At 33.1% G+C, this 25,962-nt stretch overlaps 1 protein-coding gene across 1 annotated transcript in view; it reads left to right on the top strand.

The window, feature by feature from the left end:
- The window catches only part of ERBB4 (erb-b2 receptor tyrosine kinase 4), a 1,143,943-nt gene that overhangs the window by 828,739 nt on the left and 289,242 nt on the right, over positions 1-25,962 (top strand). The window contains exon 16 of the mRNA XM_049784132.1: positions 2,482-2,556. Within this exon, the coding sequence (XP_049640089.1) occupies positions 2,482-2,556 (75 nt within the window). The remainder of the gene's footprint in view (positions 1-2,481; positions 2,557-25,962) is intronic.

Here is a 25,962-nt window from a genome sequence, read left to right as displayed (position 1 = left end):
GTTGTGGGACCAGAGCAATAGAACAGTGGTAGGGTGTTTGCCTTGCACAGGACTGATCCAGGACGGACCTCGGTTTGACCCCCAGATTCCTTTATTGTCCCCCAAGCCAGGAGCGATTTCTGAGTGCATAGTCAAAAATAACCCCTGAGCGTCACCAGGTGTGGCCCCAAAACAAAACAAAACAAAACAAAACAAAACAAAAAAAGTGTATAGTTGGGTTTCAGTCATCGAATATCTGTTAGGAATTATTACCAACCTTCGTTGATTCTCAGCACTTTAAAATTCAGTAATGTCACTTTATGAGGATAACAATAAATTTTTGAACTTGTGCTTCCCTTATGCTCTTCTAAGCCACATTTTTGTTTCATATTTTATTTAGCACATTATAAAGTTATATCTTTTTATACAACAATAGTCATCATTACTTTGTGTTATCATTAAAAAAAAAACAAGTTTTCTAATTCATTTTCCCTTTCTAGCTCTTAGGAGGTATGAGCATTTAGGAAGCACATTTGTTTCCCCTAATTAGATGAACTCACACTTTCTCCTATTCTCTTCAAGTTGAATTTCACAATCATACATTTATACCTTTAAAGTTTATAACAAAGACATTGAAAACTTACTACAGTTTTATGATTCTTACTGGTAAGAAATAATGACATTACAAAAACAAATATTGAAATTTATCTTTGAAAAGATATATGTGTGTATGTGTGTAAATAAATAGATTCTGCAAAAAGAATGAAAAGAAAAAAAATGCATCAATTTGTACACTTATTTAGTAGTTCCCTGCTTTTAAAATAGTTACGATCATACAGTATGGTGATATTTTAATACTGTGTTTTCATGTTATTTCAATTATTTTTGCCATTTTTTTCCTTTTAGTTTTATTAATAATTTTTTGTAACCAACGTGAATTACAAGGCTTTCACAGTAATATTTATGGTACATAGTTACAATGAATCAGGGTTATTCTCACTACCAGTGTTGTCCTCCCTCCAACCCTGTTCCCAGCATCCCCTTCCTTTACCATGTTATTTCAATTTTTAAGAAAATATTTTCTCCATTTCTATTTATTAATATTTTTCTAGATTTTCCAAAATCAATAAGCTCTATGAGGGGAATTCAAGTTTCCTTTTAGTAGGACTATAATAAAAATGTTGATGAAAAGAGAAAAAGTGGCATTTATAATTTTACATAATCATGTGGTTAGTTCATCAATGTTCACATTATCTAAAGATATGATGGGTAATCTGGTCTTATTTATGAAGTATTTTGTTTTAATATGTACAGATTTTAACTTAAAATTTGTTTTACAGTTTTATAAACTAGAATTTGAAAAATAGCTTTTATTACCAGCAGAATTAAGTTGTTCTAATGTCATCATTGTAAAAGGTAACCTAGTAATACAATGGATATATATGACTATGAGAGAAAAAATAAAGTATCTTGGGATATAAAGAAATATTTCTCTAAAAGTTTTGAATAAAACTTGAGAAGACATATATTAAAATAAAATTATGTGATATTGTAATATCACTGAGTGTTTATTTCATTTATTCATTAACTGGATTTCAATTGATTGAACTTTTTGGGGAGTAATTATTTGTTATTGTCAAATTCAATATTATGACAATTTATTAACTGTTTTTGTTTTAAAACTCCTTTAAAAGGGAGTGCTATCTTAACACTTTTGTTTGATCAACACTATGTTAAGCCAGTTAATTTATTTTTTAAAAAGAATATGTGCTTAAAGATAAGTTTGTTATTGAAATAGTCACCAACAAGGAATGGAAAGTTTGTCAAGTTTTTTTTGAATAACAATAAAATATATTATCTCATTTCTACCAAGTTCATTGTCTATTGAGTTTTAATTTTCTGATTCAATTATATTAAATCATACAAGTCTCATATATTTTTTCAATTTAAAATTAAGCCTTTTAGAAGAATCCCTATATACAAGACAATCTATACAGCTTAAAATTCAAACTTACTTTATCAAGGTCTATTATTAAAGTTTAAAATAAGTTTTAATTATTAGCACTGTGCTACATGTATTTGAAGTTTATCACAGTTGTATCAGTAATATTTCCTTTATGGTGGGCCTGTTATTTTGCATTCTACTTAGAAGATGTAATTAATTTCTATATAACCACCAAGCAATAATGTCCTCAATGATTTTAATTCCAGGGCGTTCAGAAATTGCCTGAATTATCATTAAGCTTATTGCACACTGGGTATTTTTCATCATGCTGATTCTTTTAAAAATGGCTTTTCTTTCTTTCCTTGTGTTTTTACAATTTGGATCTCTTGCAGGTGCATAGGCTCAAGTATTGAGGACTGCATTGGCCTGATGGATAGGTACTCGGTGTGCTTGCTTCTCATGTTCTTTCCTGAGGCTCCATGTGTGAGCACTGGTGCATGTGTGTGCATGCCACTGTGAATAGAGAATGATGTTTTCTATTCTGTAATTGCCTGCAGGTGTAGCGGTCCCACTAGTCATGACTGCATTTACTACCCTTGGACGGGCCATTCCACTTTACCACAACATGCTAGGTAACATCTACCATGTTTCCATTTTTCATTCAAATCCTCTCCCAATTCTCATAGATAAAATGTACTAACCAGTTGCATGAAATTGTTAATATGTGAAATTAATAAGTTCTTAAGGGAGATGGAAGATTTGGCTTTTCAAGCTTCATTTTTTATCTCTTCCTCCTCTATTAACATTTTAGATTTCAAATTAATGTCATTATTTTTAATTTTTTATAATTAGAATGAATTTTAAATTATTAATCTATAACTTTATTTGAATATTTTTTATTTTACAGATAGTTGCAAATAGTATTCATATGATATTTGATACTAATTTAATTAGGTTTCTAGTTTAATAGTCCTTTAAAGTTGTTGGTATATATTTATATTTTAGGAATATAAAAACAAAATTTGTAGATAAAAGTACAAGTTGAAAGTTAAAAGTCAAAATATCACATCTATTCATATAAACTCTTATACTAACTGTGATAGATCATTTATAATAAACCCAAACTGGAAACACTCATACGTTCTTCAATTGTGTTAAATCCATATATTCTCTCTATTGTACACTATTCCAAAGCTGAAAGGCACAAATAACATATATTCTCACATGGCTGAATCTCAGATATAGTATGTTAAATAAAAGAAGCTAGATCTAAAAGAATACCTACTATAGGCATTTACTTGGTAAAAAGAAAAAGAAAGATATAATAATAATTTATGTCACCAGGGTCAGTGGGGATATAGTGACAAGAATACAAAAGGGCTTTAAGAAATTTTCAGGGGCCGGGAAGGTGGCGCTAGAGGTAAGGTAAGCCTTACAAGCGCTAGCGTAGGACGGACCTCGGTTCGATCCCCCGGCCTCCCATATGGTCTCCCCAAGCCAGGGGCGATTTCTGAGCTCATAGCCAGGAGTAACCCCTGAGCGTCAAACGGGTGTGGCCCGAAAACAAAAAAAAAAAAAGAAATTTTCAGATGGACCTGATTGGTAGCACAGTGGTAGGATGTCTGCCTTGCATGCGACTGACCCAGGATGGACACAGGTTTGATCCCAGACATCCCATATAGTCCCCTGAGCCAGGAGCTATTTCTGAGCACAGAGGCAGGAATACCCCCTGAGCACCACAGGGTGTGATCCCCCCCCAAAAAAAACAAAGAAAGATAAACAAAATTTTCTGAGATAAAAATACTGTTTTATATAACATGATGGTGCTGATAGTTGCAAGAATATGTTTTTCATATTATGTAAGTTGGTATATTTTAAGGGATGAGTTTTATCATACAAGTTAAATAAACATTACTTTTAAAATTATAATATTTATGAAAATAACAATTTTACAATGAAAAAAGTTTTTATGATTTATTTATAAAATAAATTGTATCATTTTGGAATAGCATACTGCTAAACAAAAATAACCAGCATGAGAGTTTGAGACCAAGTTTTTATTTTTAATGTCAACTTTCTATCAAAGTACAATATAATAATGTAAATTAAACCAAAATTAAATCATAAAGTTCAGAAAATTTTTTCAAATAAATGTTTATGCAACTATCAGGTAAATCAAAAAGCAGAATTATAAAAACTTTAGAAACTCCTGCCCCATTCAAAAATAATCAGTGTCCAAAGTACTAACTCCATACTTGAGATTTTTTTTTTATCTTTTCTTTTCTTTGTACTTTATATAAATTTAGTTATATAACATGTACTCTTGTTATCTGGCTTCTTTTGCAAAATATATGTATGAGATTCACCTATATCATTATATTTTATTATTTAATGATATTTTGCCTTTCACCTTTAAAAACAAGTAAGTGATATATTTTATTAAAAAGTTTTAAATGAAATAAATAGAGAAATTATAATCATAGGCTATGCTTGAATTAAGTAACATGCAACAGTGGCACTATGACAGGGTTAAAATATAAATAATTAGTACAACTTTTAGCAATCTTAAAATTAGTGTAATTATTTAGAAAGTTTAATATTATTTTTAAAAAATCAAATAGAAAGAGTTAGAGAATAAGAAAACCTAAATCCTAAATACAATTTTATAACTCAAGGTTTATAGTTAAAATTTAGTATTGAATATTACATTGATATTATTTCATTATCACGAAGTAATATTTTGCTCCATAAATATTTGATTGAAACATACCAAAGAAATAATCATTGGCTGGTAAGGTGCTGTAGGCAGCTTCTGTCCTACAGCCATTAGTGAGATTTTGGTGAATCCACTTTAGGGAGAGTGGGTTGCACGGGCTGTGAAATATGAAATATAAAATAATGAAACCACACACAGAGTATATGGGGTCAACACATCTTCTGGCAGGAGTGCAACCAATTTAATCTTTAGGCAAGAGGTTTTATAGGGGTAATACCAGCCATAGGTGTGTAGACGAATAATTAAATGATAAAGAAAAGAACAACTGTAACAATACCTAAGCTATGGGTGTGACTGTAAACATTCTACATTACAAAGGAGAAGGTTGCAACTCAAGGAAGCTCTTTGCAAGTTTACTTCAAATGCAAAATCAGGATAAGGAGGAAGTAGGAATTATCTAGGAACTTGATATTCACTGTGCTGGACTCTTGTTTTAGAGGTCAAGTAAAGGAAGGAGCCAAATCCCCTAAATTATGGTTAGATGTGGTTCCCTTTTTCTAAGAAGAGTCAATAGCCCAGGGGTCTGCTTTCTGGCTTCGCCCTTTATTACCAGAAACTTCAGCTGCAAGGACATATTTGAAATAGAGAAAAAACATTGTCTTTGTTTTTAGGGCTAAATATATCCAGAAAAGAGGTTCTCTTAGTAATCTTCGATGCTGGAATTTCTGAGCCAAATTATCTGATAGAGGCCACAATTTTGCCCGAGATTTACAAAGGAGAGATAGCCAAATAATGACCAAAAATGTAATGCCAAGCGTCTCTTTGGAAATTCCTCAACCCTCCACGCAGGGGAAAAAGGTGTCCACAGCGGGCCTTTCGAGGAACCTCGTGGGAGTTATTTCAGTTCTCCCCACCAGGAAAATCTGAGGATACGTCTGGTGGGCTGAGCTCCCCTAAAAGATTTTGTATGCTGTGGCATTAAGGTATTAGTGTTGCAGGCAACTCACATAGTTTGATACTCAGCACCATATGTAGACCCCTGTGTCCTGCCAGCAGTCATCCCTGAGTAGAGAGTCAATAATAAGCCTTAAGTACTACTGCTTTTCACCACAAATCAAAAACAAACAAAAATAAATTCATTTGGGATATAATATTATAATGTTATGAGTATTGTAATATTTTTGTTTATTTCTCACATTATAATTCCCATAATATGTAAGAGACAATATAGTATGACAGGATTATATTATCTTTGAAAGCAGATTTCTGAGCATAAACACAAGTGTGACATGTTTTAGATATTTGACTAGCTAACCTATTTAAGTTTTTTATGTTCTGGGGCTAGAATGATAGTACATTTGGTAGTGTGCTTGCCTTGCACATGACCAACCTTGATTCAATTCCTAGAACCCTATTTGGTTCACTGAATAATGCCATATGTGGTCCCTGAGTGTAAACCCAAGAGTAAATCCTGAGCATTGCTAGTTGTGGCCTCAAAACTGAAAACTAAAACAAACAAATAAAATACCATTAATTTTCTTCAATTATGAAATGGCAATATAGTATTGTCAATAAATTGGTTGTGAAGGACCCCCACAGGGAGACCCTCTCTCTAGCCTCAGGATCTGCGCGCACCCAAAGAGACTCAGAGACCGAACTTGCTGCAATCACACGAGGGTTTATTCGAGCAGAGAGTCACACCAGCATGCTGGGACCAAATCTCATACCTCAGAGTTGAGTAGAGGAGATTCGGCCCCGTTCCAGAATTTAGCAAAGCTTTTATAGGGCAAGAACCATACATATCATAAAGAAACATACATGTCAGGAAGGAGGTATTTTTCTTATCTTACGCCATAGAAGAAGTTACGTGTCAGAGTCCAGGAAGGAGGTAGCTTGTTTATCATGTGCAACAGATGGGGTTGTGTCCTGCCCCTGGGGGCATGTGCGTATCTATGCCCTTCTCCTGACGACATGTGCGTATCTAAAGTGGGCTAGGGTCTTTCCGAGAATTGTTGCCCAGATCTGGCTATCTGGTATTTGGTCAGTTCAAAGGTGGGGAGGTGGGGAGTTCTCATTCTACTTGTAATTTTCCAGTCCTTACTTACTTTTTCATTCCACACTCTTTGAGTTGCTAGGCATGTATGAGTTCATTGAACAATGTCTGATCCGGAAACTTACTTCTTGTGCTATTATTTCTCTATAGTTCAATTACTTTCAATCTTGGGAATAGGAGATTGACCATTGGTCACCTAGGAACTTTGATGTAAATTTCTATCTCGAATGTTTGATTTATTGAAGAAAGCTAAGCTTTTTTCTCTTTGTTTTGAGAACAGTCATAAAAGAGATCACAGATACTCTTAACATTCATAGATATATTCTTATACATAGGTAAAATAAGCTTTTAAAACTATAGGGACAGATTAATTGTGATTTTCATTGTTAGTAAGTGAGGTTAGTAAACACAAAAGCACAGAATATCTTATTATAGATATATTATTCTCAACAGTTTCACAGCAGTAGGGTGTTGCCTTGCATACGACCAATGTAGGACAGACCTTGGTTTGAGCCCTGGTGTCCCATATGGTCCCCTGATTCGGGAGTGATTTCTGAGTACATAGCCAGGAGTAACCCCTGAGAATCACAGGGTGTGACCCAAAAGGAAAAAATAAGTCCTCAACACTTCAACAAAATTTGAGAATTTTAAGTCCTTTTACTTTCCTGGCTCTCAGGATTTAATCTATAACTACCAACTGTTATACCTAATGATAATCATCTTTATTATGAGTTAGATGATGAGAACTAGTTACTAAGTGTAGAGTACAATTCAGCCTATCATTCCCATCAGCCTCTCATTTCAATCACTGTAGTTCTTCCAGGAGTCGGAAACCTTTAAGACATAAAGAGCCACTTGGACTCGTTTCCGAAGGGGGAAAAAAAACCTGGGAGCCGCAAAACCACCCCTACATTTAAAACAAATATAGCACTGCATACATCGTTTCTTATCTTAATGCTATAATATACAAGTTAGTACAGTGAGCTGTCGATCTGAAGAAAAAAACTTTTTCAGTTAATAATGTAAAACATATATTTGTGCAAATTCATAGCCATTTAAAATATTTAAGTAATATCTCACCCCGCCCCACTGCTATTGGTCCTGCTGTTGGAGCAAAGGGAGTCAAGGCAAAGCTTCAAAAGAGCCGCATGTGGCTCTGGAGCACTGGTTGCAGACCCCTGCTTAGACAATGAAGAGAGAGTCTTCGATGTGAATACCTGGGTTTAAGTATTACTAGTTCAACAATATTTCTCATCTGTAAAATGAGAACATCTAAAAATGGTGTTTTTCGTAAAAGGTTTTCATAAACCTTCAAAGATTGGTGTGTGAATTAAATGGGTCAAGTTCAGGAACTATTGTTTAGTACTTGCACACTGGAGGTACTCATGAGAAGTATTCTTCGACAAAATTGCCTTATTGAAAAATTCTGAAGGTTCTGTCTTATTGCTAAATAAATGGCATTGATAAAATGGCACTAATACAATAAATTTGTCAATTCCGAATTATTGCAAAGGTTTTCAGGTCTTAGACACTTACCTTTTATATTGTACTCTAAAAATAAAGATTTCTAGGACTTTAAGGACCTTTATAGTGCTTTTAGCTTTTCTTTTAGTCCTTTTAGAAAACTCGTATCTTATAGTACCTGTTATAAACCTGAAAGCACTGCAACTTTATTCTTTCCTGTTATCTATTGTCAGAATTAGTTGTCTTATCAGAGAATGCTTATAAAACAGTTTGGAATTTACCCAAAAGATTTAGCTTGGACAATGTTCATGGATTTGGAGCAATTTAAATAAAATATGAAGCATATATTTCACTTTTCCAGTTCCTTATGTCATGGTGATAGCATACCTTTGTGCAATTTGATGGTTACATATTTAATTTAAAAGCAGCAGACTGGGGCCGGGCGGTGGCGCTAAAGGTAAGGTGCCTGCCTTGCCTGCGCTAGCCTTGGATGGACCGCGGTTTGATCCCCCGGTGTCCCATATGGTCCCCCGAGCCAGGAGCAACTTCTGAGCACATAGCCAGGAGTAACCCCTGAGTGTTACTGGGTGTGGCCCAAAAACCAAAAAAAAAAAAAAAAAAAAAAACAGCAGCAGACTACTAGATTAATCTTTTTTTTTTTTTTTTTTTGGTGTTTGGGTCACACCCAACAGCACTCAGGGGTTTCTGTGCTCAGAAATTGCCCCTGGGATGCCGGGATTTGAACCACTGTCCTTGTGCATGCATGGCAAACACTTTATCTCCATGCTATCTCTCCGGCCCCTTAATCATTTTCAAGTCATTTTCTATATTCATGACACCAAATATCTGCCATAATTGTTTAAAGATAAAGGCATGATAGTAATTATTGAAAATAATTATTGAAAAATATGGTCAGAGAGGTGGCACAAGCTGTAGGGCGTTTGCCTTTCATGTGCTATTAGACCGAGGTTCAATACCTGGGTATTGCATATGGTCCCCAAGCCAGAAGCGATTTCTGAGCTCATAGCAAGGAGTAACCCCTGAGTATCAACATGTGTGACTCAAAAAACAAAAAAAACAACAACAACAAAAAAAAGAAGTTTAATAGAGATTATCACTCTCTAGTTTTATTTTAGTCAAAGAACGTTATGTTGATCATTACAATGAGGTCATTTTGAAATACTTACTTGTACTCTTCACTGTCGGATTACTTTGAATTCTATTTCTTAAACTAAAAAAAAAAACAAAGGTTTAAAAAAATAATCAAATAATTTTGTTTTGTTTTTTTGGTTTTGGGGCCATAGTCGGCAGCTCTCAGGGGTTACTCCTGGTTCTGCACTTAGGAATCACTCCTAGCAGGTTTGGGGGACAATATGGGATACCAGAGATTGAAGCCGAGTTTTCCCGGTTTGGCCACATGCAAGGCAAGCCCTACCAATGTGCTATCAATTTGGCCCCCCAGATAAATATATTGAAACTTGATCAATTTTTATTTTGGGGGGGCAACACTATTCTTTCCCAAGCCTACAATTTGTGAATTTGTTTTCCACATTTCACTTATTTTTGAGGCTTCTGCTGGAATTTCTTCCAGGAAAATTGGACAAAATAGAATAGAATTTTTAATGATTATATTTTAAAAATAGAACTCTTCTAGAACATGCTATTTAAAATAAACAATATATCTTATATTTTAGAACTCCAAAATTCATCAGTATTAAATAAAAGTAATTTACCTTCGTTGTATTTTTTGCTATTAAGAATTGTACAAACATGTATTCAGCAAGACTTTTAAATTATTTTGAATGCTACTTAGTTTAACTTATATGTATGCTATTTTCATATAAATTATGACTGAACAGAAAACAATTTTTCTTTTTTAGTTTTCTTAGTTAAAGCTTTTTATAATCATAGACTAATCAGTTTGGACCTAACTTTATATCAACAATAAAAGCTTTATTGTTAAATATTTTTGTTAGTAATTAAAATGTAAGCTAATTAAGAAAATGCATAACTGAATAGGAAAAACACCCAAGTTTTAAGCATATTATTTTTATTAGCTATTTTCTCCAATTCAATTTTCTTGATGTTTCACAATATAAAATAAAAAAATTAAACTTAATGTATCTCTTAAAGCTTATTCAGGGAAATATTTGAAATGTTTCATATTCCTGTCACATTCTAATGTCTATGCCATACTTTTACTTTTATTGTATAGTGGTTATTACCTAATAGGTCATACAAAAGATTATCCTTTAGCAGTATGTTCATGAGATAGATGATGTGATATTCTTGGCACTACTTTCACAAATGGTACAATATTTTTTCATTGTTTATTATGTCCCCAGAGACTTAGTTTATAAGTTATGTTCAAAGCAAATGGTCAGAATCATCCATAGATGTTAACTTTCAATGAGTGTCAGTTGTTATGACTCTTAAATCCAATAAATAAAAGTACATAGCTTTTTATTATAAGTTTAACTTCAGTCCACTATGTTCTGTATATTCAATTTACTTTTGAATCAAAGAGAGTTAGAAAAAGTGAAGAAGAGTATGCATCTTTTCTTCCAGCCATTTCTGCCATGCATTTCCCAGTACTCATAAATTACAAAAATTATCAAGAATTTTAAGAAAAGCCAAACATCTCAATTCAATTGTTATTAATTACTATACACACAGTTCAGGTGGCTTAGAAAAAGGTGCTTTATGGCTCAGAGTATTATGAATGACTTTTTCAATTATATCTAAATGCTCACACATGGTTATAAAGGCTTTTAGAGATCCTTGAATTATTAATATTATATGTACTTAAGCTCACTGGTGCAAAAATATGACTAAAACATATGTGTGTGAAAGGGCAATGTGACTTGAAAGCTCATTTTCATTAGAATCATAATAGAAAATCTAAAGATAACATAATGAGTTGGGAAAATATTGATTATGCTAGTAAGAAAGCAAACATTTAGTGTATACAGTGAATCATGGATATCTTCACTGTTTTTCACAAGCCATTTTTCTATGGTAGAAAAATTATGGTGTTTGTCATTATCAATATTTAACTTGGATATCAAATCTTCAGTCTACTAGCTCAAAATATTTCTCAAAATATTTTTATTTCCTTGATATTTATTACTTAAAATACAGTGCCTCGTTAAAAAAAAAAAGAAGCGGGGCCGGGCGGTGGCGCTGGAGGTAAGGTGCCTGCCTTGCCTGCGCTAGCCTAGGACGGACCACGGTTCGATCCCCCGGCGTCCCATATGGTCCCCCAAGCCAGGAGCGACTTCTGAGCACATAGCCAGGAGTAACCCCTGAGCGTCACCGGGTGTGACCCAAAAACCAAAAAAAAAAAAAAAGAAGCAAAATATAAGAGATCTCCTAAAGCCTATTTCCTTACATTAGACATATATTAACTTTTAAAATATTTTTAATGGGCTAGTTTAATATTTGATCTCTGGCATTTTTTCCTTATAAAGTATAATTCATAAATATATAATAATATCTTATATTTTATTAGGTGTTTATTTAAATAAATATATTCACATATTATCAAGGTGATAAATATGTACAGAGAGATAGATATATAAAGAGAGACAATACAGATTTAAAAAGTTTATCTTGTATGTAGCCAACACTTGTTCATTCCTTGGCACAGTGCTTTGTCACCCAAGCAAGCCAAGAATGACAATTAAGCACCAGGAGTAAGCCGTTAATACCAACTATTGTGTCACCAACACCGCCAAAAAAAGAAATATCAAATATATTTGTAACTAAGCTCTATTTAAATTACCAACAAAACGTATTATACAACCTTGTAAATATTTCTGTAGGTGGTACAATTTGTTTGACAATTCATAAAAGAAGTAAAAGCAAATATGGTAAAGTAATTAATGCAAGTCCTAATAAAAATTAATTTCCTATACCTTTCAAAAGTCTAAATCATAAGAAATTATCACATCTATTTCAAAATTCTTCTTCAGGCAGATAAAAATAGTAAATAATAGCAAAGTAAGGTGGGGCTAAAGTGGTGGCACAAGTGATAAGGCATCTGCTTTGCGCACTCTAGCCTAAGACGGACCTCAGTTCGACCCCTGCACTCCCGGTGTCCCATATGGTACCCCAAGCCAGGAGCGATCTGAGCACATAGCCAGGAATAACCCCTGAGAGTCACTGGGTGTGGCCCAAAAACCAAAAAAAAAAAAAAAAAGAAAAGAAAAGAAAAAGGCAAAGTAAACTAATTCCTAATATAGAAATCTTGTATCCTTTTAAAAAGTCTAAGTGTAAAATATAATAAATAAGTTATATGTATAAAAATTATTTTCATCAGCAACTAGACAAAGAATACAGTAAGCAAGTCCTTACCTTGCATACTAACAACCTGGGTTTAATACTGAGAACTTCGTATGATATAGGATTGATTACCTAGTGCATAGCCTCGAGTAAACCATCAACAATACCAGACATGGCCCAAAAACAAACAAAAAACTTTTGCATCAGACTTTCCCTTTGTACTAAAATATGATATAAATGTTACCTGTGAATTAGTTTAGTCTTAAAATAATACATCTTCTCAGCAACTAAATTTTATTGAGTGATTTGGGACTAATTACTCAATTGATTTTAGATACCACGTATAGTATTTATCTTTGATCTTAATTCTCCTTCTATACAACATTTAGAAGCATGCTTTAGTTGCTTGAAAAATTATTTAGGTTATATAGAATAATAACCAAATAGTATGTATAAATATGGCAAAATAATTATGAGTGAATTAATACTACTAAGAGCTTATTAGTAAGCAATTATAATAATATATTTATGTAATATAATAAAATAAGCTATTATATTTTACTCCAAAACCAATTTTAAAATTCAAATCATAGAACTTGATTGTGTATTTGATAACTAAAATGTTATGTAAAAGCTAATCACTTTTGTGATTCAGTAAAAACATGAAAAAAAACATTTTACTGAATTGGTTGCTATATGCATTTTCTATTTCTGTGTAGTAAATTACCCTAAGGAAGGAGGCTTTATTACACACACGTTTCTCAGCCTCCAAACTCAAACTACTGTCCAAACTAAGTTCTGGGGGAAAGCTTTCGGTCTGCTCCTATTCTTGCTCACTCAAGTTAATTGGCAGCATACAGTACTTTTATCAGTGAGCATTATGGTTGGGTGGGACCAGTTCTATTGTATTGCTGATTCTCAGTCCTCATGCTTTATTGTGTAAACTGCTTTATTTTGAATTATAAAAACAATGTGTCCCATCTGTAAAATTTCTTGAATTTCAGAATTTTTTTTATTGTATCCAACCAGGTACATTCTTTGTGTTCTCTTTCTCTCTGAACTGCATATCCAGATTTAAAGACACTTGTAATTAGATCAGGTTCTTACAATTGTTTGCATCTTCCTAAAAGGTCAAGTAATTTGGGACCTTAATTATTTCTGCGAAAACCCTTTTACAACAGCATTCATATTAATATATAATTAGCCCAGGAGTTGTTATATATTACAAGGGCCTAGAAACCTAGAGGCATTCTTTGTATTTTATTTACCATTGCTCCATTGCTACTAAGATGATTTAGACAAGATTATCTAGTAATGCTTGTTTTTTTTTAAACAAGAAAAAAAATGTATTTTTGTGCCTCATTCAACTTTGTTATACAAATATAAGTCCAAGAGAAGTTTCTCTTACTCTTTTCAAAGTATTATTCTTTTCTGCCTCAAAAATGGCTGGAAACAAGGAAGAATTATTTTTTTTGGGGGGGAAAGAAGGGAACCCCAATCTTCATGAGGCCTGGGGACCCCACTGGTGGTAATTCTTAGTCTGCTCAATGCTAGAAACCTCCAGTCTGCAGGAGGATGCACCTAAAGGAAATTAAATGAGAAAATAAGTATCCCAAAGAAATAGCTCAGCATTGCTCAGCAATGCTCACTGGATCTTATAGTACCAGGAATCTTCATTTGTACAAGCTATGTATGATTGTTTAAGTATCAACATTCATTTAATTAGATTAAAACAGCTCAATCTATTTTTCATGACTCTCTTTTTGTTAAATTAGAAACTAATTACCACAATCTATAAATTATTATTTTGTTTTAATACATGAATAAAGCACAGTGTTTATTTAGTACAGACCAATATTCTTGAAACTACAAAAAACAACACTCTGAAAATTTCATTTATTTTCCAGGTGGTGGACAGATCCAGTCAAAGTGATGAGTGTGTAATAATTTATCAAAATAAGTTTTTCTATAAGATTCTTTTCCATCAGCTCAGTAAATCCTGGTTATCTCTAGCTCTTCAATGTTATTTTAAATGTTATTTTAAAAAACTAAAATTAAAGTTTATTTTTATGTCTATATGGGCTAAAGTCTCAGGTGTGACTTCATTGATGAATAATTCACAGATATAATATGGCAGAAACTGTTCCAAGGTTAATATTCAACTTATAGAATTTTCATTAATTTATCAATGTCTTCTTCCCAGTAATACACTAGACCTACCTGTCCAATTAGTAATCTCCAGCTATTATGATCATTGACTCTGCTAGAACTTGGAGAATATAAAAATTTAAATATAAAATACCCATTTAATCTGGAATACATACTAAAACATATCAGATTAAGTAAAATTTTCTGTAATGATATTTATTTATTTTTGGCTTTTGGGTCACACCCAGCAGCACTCAGGGTTTACTTCTGTCTCTGAGCTGAGAAATTGCTTCTGGGTGGCATAGGAAATCATAACGGATGCTGGATTTGAACCACCATCCGTCCTGGGTTGGCTGCTTGCAAGGCAAACACCCTACCATTGTGCTATCTCTCCAGTCCTTGTGATTTATTTTTCTTTTTAGCTTATCTTTAACTTTGTTTAAAAAGAAAAAATACATATTACTATTAGCATATTATCCTGCTTTAGGTATCTGTTAATCAGCATTCCAGTAGTTTCATGTCAACATAAAATGCATTTTTATTAATAAGAACCTTTTTATCAAATACTCATATATGCAATTTTAGTTATTGTATTAAAATGATGAAATAAAATTCTAATATTAACCTAGACTCTAATCTTTCTTGACTTTGTGATTCTAAATCTCTCAATTTTTGAGTACAAAACATGATAACTAGATAGTGCCTTATACCTCTGAATACTGTTTCAATAAACTTTCACATACTAAGAATAGTATTTTTTCCATAACTTATTACACAAACCTGTATATTTATATATAGATATACAATGTCATAAACTTTTGTATAACATTGAAATGTTAGTGGTCAAAATGGTTCTTCAGCAGGTATGGCACTTTACATGGCTATCAAGTGTTCCATCCACAGCACATCATACGGTACCTGCTCCCCAAGAGTGTTATCCCATTATGTAATCAGGAGAAATCATTGATGATATGAGTTTATTGGCTTAAAATTTAAAAAAGAAAAGAAAGGATGGAAAGAAGGAAGAAAGGAAGAAAAGAATGAAGGAAGAAAAGCTAGGTAATAATATAATAAAATGGAAAGAAGACATTAAAGGAAGAAAAGGAAAAGAAAAAAAGAGCAAAATGAAAGAAGAAAGAAAGAAAATGAAAGAAAGAAAGAAAGAAAGAAAGAAGAAGAAAAGAAAGAGAAGAAAGAAAGAAAAGAAAAGAGAAAGAAAGAAAGAAAAGAAAAGAAGAGAAAGAAAGAAAGAAAGAAAGAAAAGAAAGAAAGAAAGAAAGAAAAGAAAGAAAGAAAGAAGAAAGAAAGAAAGAAAGAAAGAAAGAGAAAGAAGAAAGAAAGAAAGAAAGAGAAAGAAAAAAGAAAGAAAGAAAAAAAAGAAAAAGAAAGAAAGAAAGAAGAGAAGAAGAGAAGAAAGAAAGAAAAGAAAGAAAGAAAGAAAAGAGAAAGAAAGAAAGAGAAAGAAAGAAAGAAAAAGAAGAGAAAGAAAGAGAAAGAAAGAAAAAAAGAGAAAGAAAGAAAGAAAGAAAGAAAGAAAGAAAGAAAGAAAAAAGAAAGAAAGAAAGAAAGAAAGAAAGAAAGAAAGAAAGAAGAAAAGAGAGAAAGAAAGGAGAAGGAAAAAAGATGAAAAGAACAGGAAGGAAGGAAGGAAGGAAGGAAGGAAGGAAGGAAGGAAGGAAGGAAGGAAGGAAGGAAGGAAGGAAGGAAGGAAGGAAGGAAGGAAAGAGGGAAAGAGCAAGCTTGGGTCTACTTATAAAAATCCCAGCATTATTGTTTTTTCTCAATTTAAAATTACGTTAGAAATTAAGTTAGACATGCTCTTATGTCTGCTTTGTAGTCAGCATTACTGTTTAAATATTAAAATTTAAATGTTAGGCTAAAGTGATAGTATAGCAAGTAGGGTGCTTGACTAGCATTCAAGTAGAACTAGGTTCAATCCCTGTATTTCATATGGTTTGGAATTTAATTCCTGGAGTTTAATTCCTAAACTCATGAGCAACAGTACCCCCTGAGCAATGCCTTGTGTGATCCAAAAACAAAACACACAAAAAATTTAAATATTATTCTTGTGTTTCTGTGCAACTGAGTAACAATATTTAAACAGAAAATTTAATTATATGCTAGTATGTTTCTTTCTCTCCCTTATATATATTTTATATTTTAAAAAACATGCAACTACTCCTCTTATCAGTGAAACATATACTATATTAAACCTGACTTTTCTGTTTAACTAAAAGAATCTAATTAACTGGGACCTCCTTCTGTGATATGGCTACATAAAATGATTTGTAGATATTAACTCAAATTGCTCTCCATGTTTTGCTCTTATTACCTCAGCACATCCCCTAACTAATCATTCTTTTATAAACATACAATTATTTTCTACAATATGTATGTAGGCAGGACCTAATTAACAGAGAGCACTTCCTCCTGGTTGTTTTCAATCTTGGCTAACATCAACTCTCACTAATAATGGGACAGAAACACACTGTCACTTCACAGTAATTCAGTAACAAAAAATGAATCAATGAATAAGAAATTTAAATCCTTAAAGCCATTGCCCATTTTATGACTATATGAACTGTTTCCTGCTCCGAGGACAGTATTTGAGATCCTTGAGATATTTATAGATATTTTAAATAGAAAAAAGAAAACAAGTCTCTTAACATAAATCATTTGCTAATTATGGAGGGATGAAGATATTTTAAAGAACAAACAAAAGTCTGTTTCCAAATTTACTATTTCCTTGAAATTCTGAATCACAAATTTTAGAGTTCTCATACCAAATTCTATTCTTCGTTTTGAATCAGCACCATATTACTACTAACCAAAACAGAAAGAACCAGTGGAAACTCTGAAAAACAGTATTAACAGTTTTTTTTTTTTTTGGTTTTTGGGCCACACTTAGCAGTGCTCAGGGGTTTCTCCTGGCTGTCTGCTCAGAAATAGCTCCTGGCAGGCACAGGGGACCATATGGGACACTGGGATTCGAACCAACCACCTTTGGTTCTGGATTGGCTGCTTGCAAGGCAAACGCCACTGTGCTATCTCTCCGGGCCCATTTTCTTTCAAGTAGTATTATCAAAAAATCTCAAATTTAACTAAGCATTTATTTTTACTGTTTTTTAAAAAATTTAATTCATATCAGATACAGTACATTATTCTAATAATTTTTATGAGCAATATAAAATTTATTACCATAAATATTTTATACATATGATAACATGTTCAGAGTAATAAATAGTTTACAAGACAATATTTTCTATAGTACACAAAGGAGAAGAGATTAAATCTCAGTTGATTGATTCTAAAAACAGACTTTGTTTCAGGCTAGCTCCAAAATATATGCATAGTTAAGAACTATTTTTTGTAATAAGGATAAAGTATCTAATCGCCTACATTAATCATTTCAGTTGTCCTATATTTTACTTTTCCTAACTTCAACATTTTTTGGGGGGGGTCACACCCGGCATTGCTCAGGGGTTACTCCTGGCTGTCTGATCAGAAATAGCTCCTGACAGGCATGGGGGACCATATGGGACACCGGGATCCGAACCAACCACCTTTGGTCCTGGATCGGCCGCTTGCAAGGCAAACGCTACTATGCTATCTCTCTGGGCCCTAACTTCAACATTTTATTTTTGGTTTTGGGTTATACCTGGTACCATTCAGGAGTTACTCCTGGCTCTGCACTTAGAAATCGCTCCTGGCAGGCACTGGGGACCATATGGGATGTCGGGATTCGAACCATGATCTGTCCTGGCTCAGCTGCATGCAAGGCATGCTGTCGTATCTCAACATATTAACTTTTGATTAACTCTTAAAATTTTATGGTTTTGTTCCTTGTGATACTGATGGCATTGCTGGGCTAATACAATACTATGATCAAAATATATCAACTTCCAGATGATAATTAAATATACATATAATATAATAGTGATTCAAGATAGCATAAATATGGGTCAGAGTTCTGCGGGTAAAGCACTTGCTAGAAATAACCCTTGAACACCTCCAGATATGGCCTAATTTTTTTAAAATAAAATATAACATAAATATTTTATATTTGTAAAAGAACATTAGTGTAATAGATGAAGCCTTAGTTTTGGCCTAAATGGGTAAAAGTTAAGATCTAAAACTGATATCAATAATTAATAAAGGAACTGACCAAATTTTATATGGAAAATAAAATATCTAGGGGCCATGATAAACTAGAAATGCTTGTTTGATATTGGACTTGAAATTTTGTATTAGTAGGATATTTAACACTTTGGGACTCAAAAAAGTGCTTGTCCAATCATTATATTTGAATCCACAATATTGGATAATATTCTACTGGTAGAAAAACCATACAAAATGAAAATTGAAGAACGTGCTCTAAGATATCATTTAAAAGAGAGAGATAGTGTAACAAAAGATGTTAAAAGTGTGGAGAAAAAAACAGTAATAAAATGTCCTGGAAATAGTGAATTAAGTGTAAGTAAGTAGTAAGATGTGCAATGTAACGCTAAAACAGAAGCCTTTTCTTTTTTTCCAAAATAGAGGATATAGGTTAAAATTGAACAAATTGAAGTGATTTTCATTGAAATTCTCAGGATAAAAATGCTTAAGAATAGAAATGGGAACAGAGAGATAGCAGAGCATTAAGGCTTTTACCTTGCATGAAACTGATTTGGGACAAATCCAGGTTTGATCCCCAGCATCTCATATGGTCCCCTGAGCCTCCCAGGAAAGATTTCTGAGCGCAGAGTGAGGAGTAATCCCTGAGCACCGCTGGGTGTGGCCCCCAAAACCAAATAATAATAATAATAATAATAATAATAATAATAATTAATAATAGAGAATAAAAATGGGTTAATACAAGTATGAAATAAAATATAAATGATGATACATATATAATGATAGTTTTCAAAATATTTGCTCTAAAAGAGAACAAAAAGTCAAAGAAAAGTGTGTTTTTGGTTGGCTTAAGTTAGAAACATTGGGGGCTGGAGAGATAGCATGGAGGTAAGACGTTTGCCTTTCATGCAGGAGGTCATCGGTTCAAATCCCAGCATCCCATATGGTCCCCCGTGCCTGCCAGGAGCAATTTCTGAGCCTGGAGCCAGGAATAACCCCTGAGCACTGCCGGGTGTGACCCAAAAACCACAAAAAAAAAAAAAGCTAGAAACATTGAATGTGAGTTGAATATCGAATCTGGTATCCTTTGAATATCTGAAGAATATTCAAAGTAATTAGAAAATATATTCCCAGAAATAATGGACTCAGGCAAAAGGGATGGATGTCAGTACACATTAAAAGTTTCAAGTCCTGGGCCCAGAGAGATAGCACAGCGGTGTTTGCCTTGCAAGCAGCCAATCCAGGACCAAAGGTGGTTGGTTCGAATCCCGGTGTCCCATATGGTCCCCCGTGCCTGCCGGGAGCTATTTCTGAGCAGACAGCCAGGAGTAACCCCTGAGCACCGCTGGGTGTGGCCCAAAAAACCAAAAAAAAAAAAAAAAAAAAAAAGTTTCAAGTCCTAGTGTTGAGGCAGGAATAACCTGGAGCACTGCCAAGTATAACTTAAGAAACAAAAAAAAATGTAAAAAGTTAGTTACAGTTTATCTCTTTATACTGCTATTGTAGAAATTACAAAGAGATGAATTCCCTGTTAAACCCCCAAAGCTTAAGTAAATAGAATCTATTAGTAATTCAAAAATTTTAATATATATACATATGTGTGTGTATCTTCAGGATGGTTCTTTAACAATAAAATTGCATAATTCAGCCATCAAAAGTGCAATTTTGCATGTAAATCACCACTATAACATACAAATAAAACTCATCGGCAGTGATTATAATAGCCAAAAAGCTTTTATCAAGGTTAGTATTTTATTTTATTAATTTTAGTTTTATTTTTAGAGCCAAAGCCAGCAGTGTTCAGAATTTGCACTTAGCTCTAAACTCATGAATCACTCCTGGTCATGCTTGAAGAATAACTTCTGGAGAGATCAAACCCAAATCAAGTGCATGAAAAGACAATACTTCCTGTACTATCGATTAGCCCTAAAGTTATCCTCTTAAAGAAAAGGCCATACTACGTTAGAGGTCAGAGCTATAGCACAGCAGGTAGGGCATCTGCCTTGCAAGTGGCTAACACTGGTTTGATCCCTAGCATCTCATATGGTCAGCCATGCCTGCCAGCAGTGATTTCTGAGTGAAGAGCCAGGAGTAATGCCTGAACACTGCTAGCTGTGGCCCATAAACAAACAAACAAAAACCAAAAACAAAAGGCTATAATATTTTATTAGAAGAATTGCCTATACTTGATATGAAATAGAAGACATTATGGAATATGTGCATTTGAATAATGAATATGACTACTAAAATTTATTTATGAAATGGCTATATGAAAGAAAATATAGCAATGAAAAATTACTTATATTAAGGATATTCAGGTTTTGTGTATTGTGTTATAATTTTATATTCTTCAGGGAAGCACTGTATGTATCAAATTCTCTCTTGTTATATAAATGATAGTTTGGGAGATATTGCTCTTTATTAATAATTTTTCAGAAAAGTAATTCCATTTCAGGCAATAAAAGTTGATACACAGTTTTGTCTCTAGATTTCTATATAAAATTATAAAAAAAAAATTATATAAATTAAAATAAATTGGGCAATTTTATTTGTGATTCAGTCTTTATAATATTAGCTTCTGTGAATAATAGGAGAATATGATTTTCATTATACAAAATTTATGTCATAAAATAAAGTGAACTATCAACTAGTCATATCCTCTATGTTGAATTTAGCAAAAAGTACTTGAAGTGTTTCATAATTTCTACTTTAGAAGGTTCCGGTAATTTTTAATATACAGTCCAAATAAACAAGAAAACAATATTGCATATGAGTGCATTTAAATTTCCATTAGTATTTAAATTTCACAATTTTATTAGTGATGTCTTAGCTCAGCTTGATTCTTTCCTCTGACATTATTCAGTGAAAAAAAAAAAACACTCTAAGTAGAAACAAAACATTCTTTCTTCCTCCTTTTTTTTTGTGTTTGTACCACACCTAGCTGTGCTCAGTATATACTACTTATTCTTTGCTAGAATTAATTCTGGTGGGCTTTAGACGAGTATATGGGGTCAGTGCTCCAGTGGTCTATGGAAAAGGCAAGAGTCTTGCCAATGTGCTTTCTCTTCAAATACAGGGGAAAATGATCTTCCAGTTATATAAATGATCTTTTATTTATATAATATAATAAGCAATAGGTGTAATTGGCTTTAGGTATTGGGATATGCTGAAATTTAAAGAATAGATTTAGAGTAACTATACTCTTAATTTCTTCCTTCCCTCCCTCCATTCCACCCTCTCTCAATCCCTCTCTTGTACTCTCCATCTGTTTCTTTCCTTCCTTGCTTCCTTTCTTCCCTCCCTCACTAACTTCCTCCCTTTTCCTTCCTCCCTCCCTCCTTCCTTCCTTCCTTCCTTCTCTCCTTCCTTCCTTCCTTCTCTCCTTCCTTCCTTCCTTCCTTCCTTCCTTTCTTCTCTCCTTCCTTTCCTTCCCTACCTTCCCTTCCTTCCCTTCCTTCCTTTCTTCCCTTCCTCTTCATTCCTTCCCTTCCTCTTCCTTCCCTTCCTCTTCCTTCCTTCCCTTCCTCTTCCTTCCTTCCCTTCCTCTTCCTTCCTTTCCTTCCCCTTCCTTCCTTCCTTCCTACCTATCTTCCTTCCTTCCTTCCTTCCTTCCTTCCTTCCTTCTCTCCTTCCTTTCCTTCCCTACCTTCCCTTCCTTCCCTTCCTTCCTTTCTTCCCTTCCTCTTCATTCCTTCCCTTCCTCTTCCTTCCCTTCCTCTTCCTTCCCTTCCTCTTCCTTCCTTCCCTTCCTCTTCCTTCCTTCCCTTCCTCTTCCTTCCTTTCCTTCCCCTTCCTTCCTTCCTTCCTTCCTTCCTTCCTTCCTTCCTTCCTTCCTTCCTTCCTTCCTTCCTTCCTTCCTTCCTTCCTTCTTTCCTTCCTTCCTTCCTTCCTTCCTTTCCTCCCTACCTTCCACCCTCCCTCCCTCCCAGGATCTCTTCCTCTGGGCTGTGGTTCAATGCAAAATTCCAAGGATTAAATACGATTATCTCCTTAGGAGGTATAAATTACCTTTCACCTAGATTGTTCTCAGTGGCTTTTAAAGTTACACCCAGAAGTGATTGACAGCCTCAGTGGTGGCAACTAACAATGTTCCAGGAACTACGTTGCTCCAGGTATTGAGTTTGAGTTAGGCACATGGCTACGATATAACATATCTCCTGGCTCATCTGCTCTATTTATATAGAAGATCATCCCACAGATTTCTGTATAAACATTCTTGAAAAGTTGACTTCCTAGACCTATAATATTTGGAATTCCTTCATGTCGTAGGAAATAGAAAATTAATACAGGAATTTTTTTTGCTTGGCTTGTTTGTTTTTGACCCACACCTGGCACAGCTCAGTGCTTACTCCTGTGTGCAAGGATCACTCCTGGAGGGGATTGGGGAACCATATGGGGTGTTAGGGATTAAATATAAATCAGTCATTTGCAAGACCATCACTCTGTTATACCATTACTCCAGTTCTCCAAGAATGAATTTTAAATCTTACTTGGGTATGGGACCAGAGACATAGCACATAGGGGAGGGCATTAGCCTTGCATTTGGCCAAGACCCAGGTTCAATCCCTGGCATTCCATATGGTCTTCTGAGCCTGTCCAGAGAAATTTCTGAGTGCAGAGCCAGAAGTAACCACAGAACACCACAGGGTGTAGCCAATACAAAATAAAAACAAAACTTACATTGATTTATAAAATGCAATGTAAATTTCAAGAAATGTAATGGTGATGAAATGTCTCGGCACATTAACTATATTATTAACTATAATAAATAGAATGTGCAAGATATTTCAGATTCTAAAAATGGATAAGAGATGCAAAATATGTAAAAATTCATAGTGTGCAATTAAAAAGAATAAGCCATTATTCTAAAATTAAACTTTAAAACAATGATTAGTTTCTGTATTTTTCTTGAATTTAATAAACTTTACTTTAAAAGAAATATATAGGTTCAATAGGCTGAAAAATCCTTATAGTATCAGGGGTTACCCTCTTGAGAATCACATGCTTTCAGCACCATTGGATACAAAATCAGAAACATCAATCAGCTGGGTGTAACCCACATCTGTGCCAGATGTAAAACCCTAAGATTATAAAGTTAAAAGTCACATATTTTATATATTTATGTCTGTGCATAAAATTTTTTACCTAATAAAGATTCTACTATTTTGTAATTTAGTCTATGTAATCTCTGGTTTATCTTTCTATGGGAAATAATTTTTCTTATGTACTAGAGAATCCATATTCAAACTTTTAGTATATTCTAAAATTAAAACAAAAAAAATTAGAAAAATAGAATCTAATCCAAGACTGTACTTTATGTTTAGTTAGAAGGTCTCTGAAAACTTCATAGTCAGTCAGTATTCTTTTTCCATGACATTCACATATTAAAGATAAGATGCAAGATTTCTTATAAAATATTCATCTTTCTCTATTTTTCTAGTTGCTTCCTGTGGGTAACTGCTCACTTTTCGAGAGTAATTTCTGCGGGATTCTGAAGAATGCGGTCTCCTACAATTTCAAAAATGTTTTTTGTTACCTTTAAGCGAAGAAACTGTGATAGTTAACCTTTATAGCTTTTTTTTTTTATATTATTAGCGTATTTGCATAGTGCTAAGGGGAAAAAAAGGTTAAGAATTCAAATCACCTAGGAACAATTGTGGGAAATAATAATTTTCAAATGTTAGTATTAATTTTAATAATTCCCATAATCTGTTGCTTTTTTAAATGATTCACTTTCCTTAATAGAATAGCTAAAATTATGACTACTGATATTTTCCCAAATCAAATAAAAAAATAGGGATTTCTTTGTTCTAGTACAATATTTTTTGTAAAAACAAAATAATAAAAAATATTTAATTTTAATGGCACTTGGATATTTTAATAAATAATGCTGCAAAATAGAGTAGTAGAAAATTTTTATAGTTTGTTCTCATTTGCAATCAGAAAAATGAGGCAATATTTTTTTTGCTTAATTTAAACATATCATTGTAATAAAATACTTGGTTAAAGAAATAAAAATAAGGCAGCTCCTTTCTGCAGTACAGGCTTCTCTGTAAAATGTTATATATTTGATATAAAAATCATGCCTTGGGTAGAATATATAAAATACTTTTTGAAATATGTATTTAACTTTCATGCTCAAAATGTTTAAGACCCTAGAACATTTCACAATGATGAGTCTGTATCCATACTATAGTTTAATTTTCTCAGCATAGATTTTTATATCATTAGAAATTCCATTCAAGAAAATGTTGTTGAGTTATAGCAACATTTCAGTACGCTATAATACTTTCAGCTGTCAGGAAACAACCTTTAGAATGAACTATTCTTAAGGTATTTCTTCAGTTTTATATGACAATATAACAGCTATAATCTTTAGAAGACATAACTTCATTTATAGAAGAAATCACATAGATTTTTACAGGTGTTCTTTAAAAATCTTAAAATTTTATTTAGGACACTTTAATATTATTTTTATCTATCTTTGAGAAAAGTTTATTTTAGAAAAGGAAATGTTTTTTCTTAAAGGATATAAATAAAGGTTCTAAAATATGGAATATAAGCCATAAATATTTATTATGGAAAATTTGGACATTTAGGGAAGTATTTCTTAGTTTTGATATGTTTATGGCTTGTGGTCAAATATATGTGTTTTTTATCTTTATTATTTATTGTAATATGTAAAATTAACATATTTCAGCACACTGACCACTGTATGCCCTTGTATATCTATATAACATAGAATAACGCACTAACATCTCAAATACTTATTTTCAAGCAAGAAAAAAGATTGCCTTAAAAATAATAACATTTTCAAATTTATATATTAGCAAATAATAATTTTGAAAATATATTAAGTCTGAAAATATCTAGCGCCTTTATTCTACTTTTTTAAAAAAAATTTTTGCAACTATTTGTATTTTGTGAGAGGAGGCTAATGGGTCAGGGAAACTATGTGTTATCAAGTGATGCCCTACACAGTGATAGGGTCACACCTATCTATGCTCAGGTAATTTTAGTTCCAAAACTAATACTGGGGATTTTGCATGCAAAGCAAGAGTCCCACCCCTTTCAGCTATCACTTTGGATCCTATTGTTACTCTGTTCATGAATGTGAATTTATTTTTGAGTTTAAGGACTCTGAAGAATCCTCAGAAAGTTGCATTCAAAACACTTAAGCTTAAGAAGTTAAGATTTATATACAGTTCAAATAGATGGGTCTGCAGCCCTGCCTGTCCAGGCCTACCTACACTCAGC

The sequence above is a fragment of the Suncus etruscus genome, chromosome 1 (assembly GCF_024139225.1).
Source record: "Suncus etruscus isolate mSunEtr1 chromosome 1, mSunEtr1.pri.cur, whole genome shotgun sequence".
In the NCBI taxonomy this organism is placed as follows: domain Eukaryota; kingdom Metazoa; phylum Chordata; class Mammalia; order Eulipotyphla; family Soricidae; genus Suncus; species Suncus etruscus.
The sequence above is the reverse complement of the archived record's forward strand: the minus strand, read 5'-3'. Positions and strand labels throughout refer to the sequence as shown.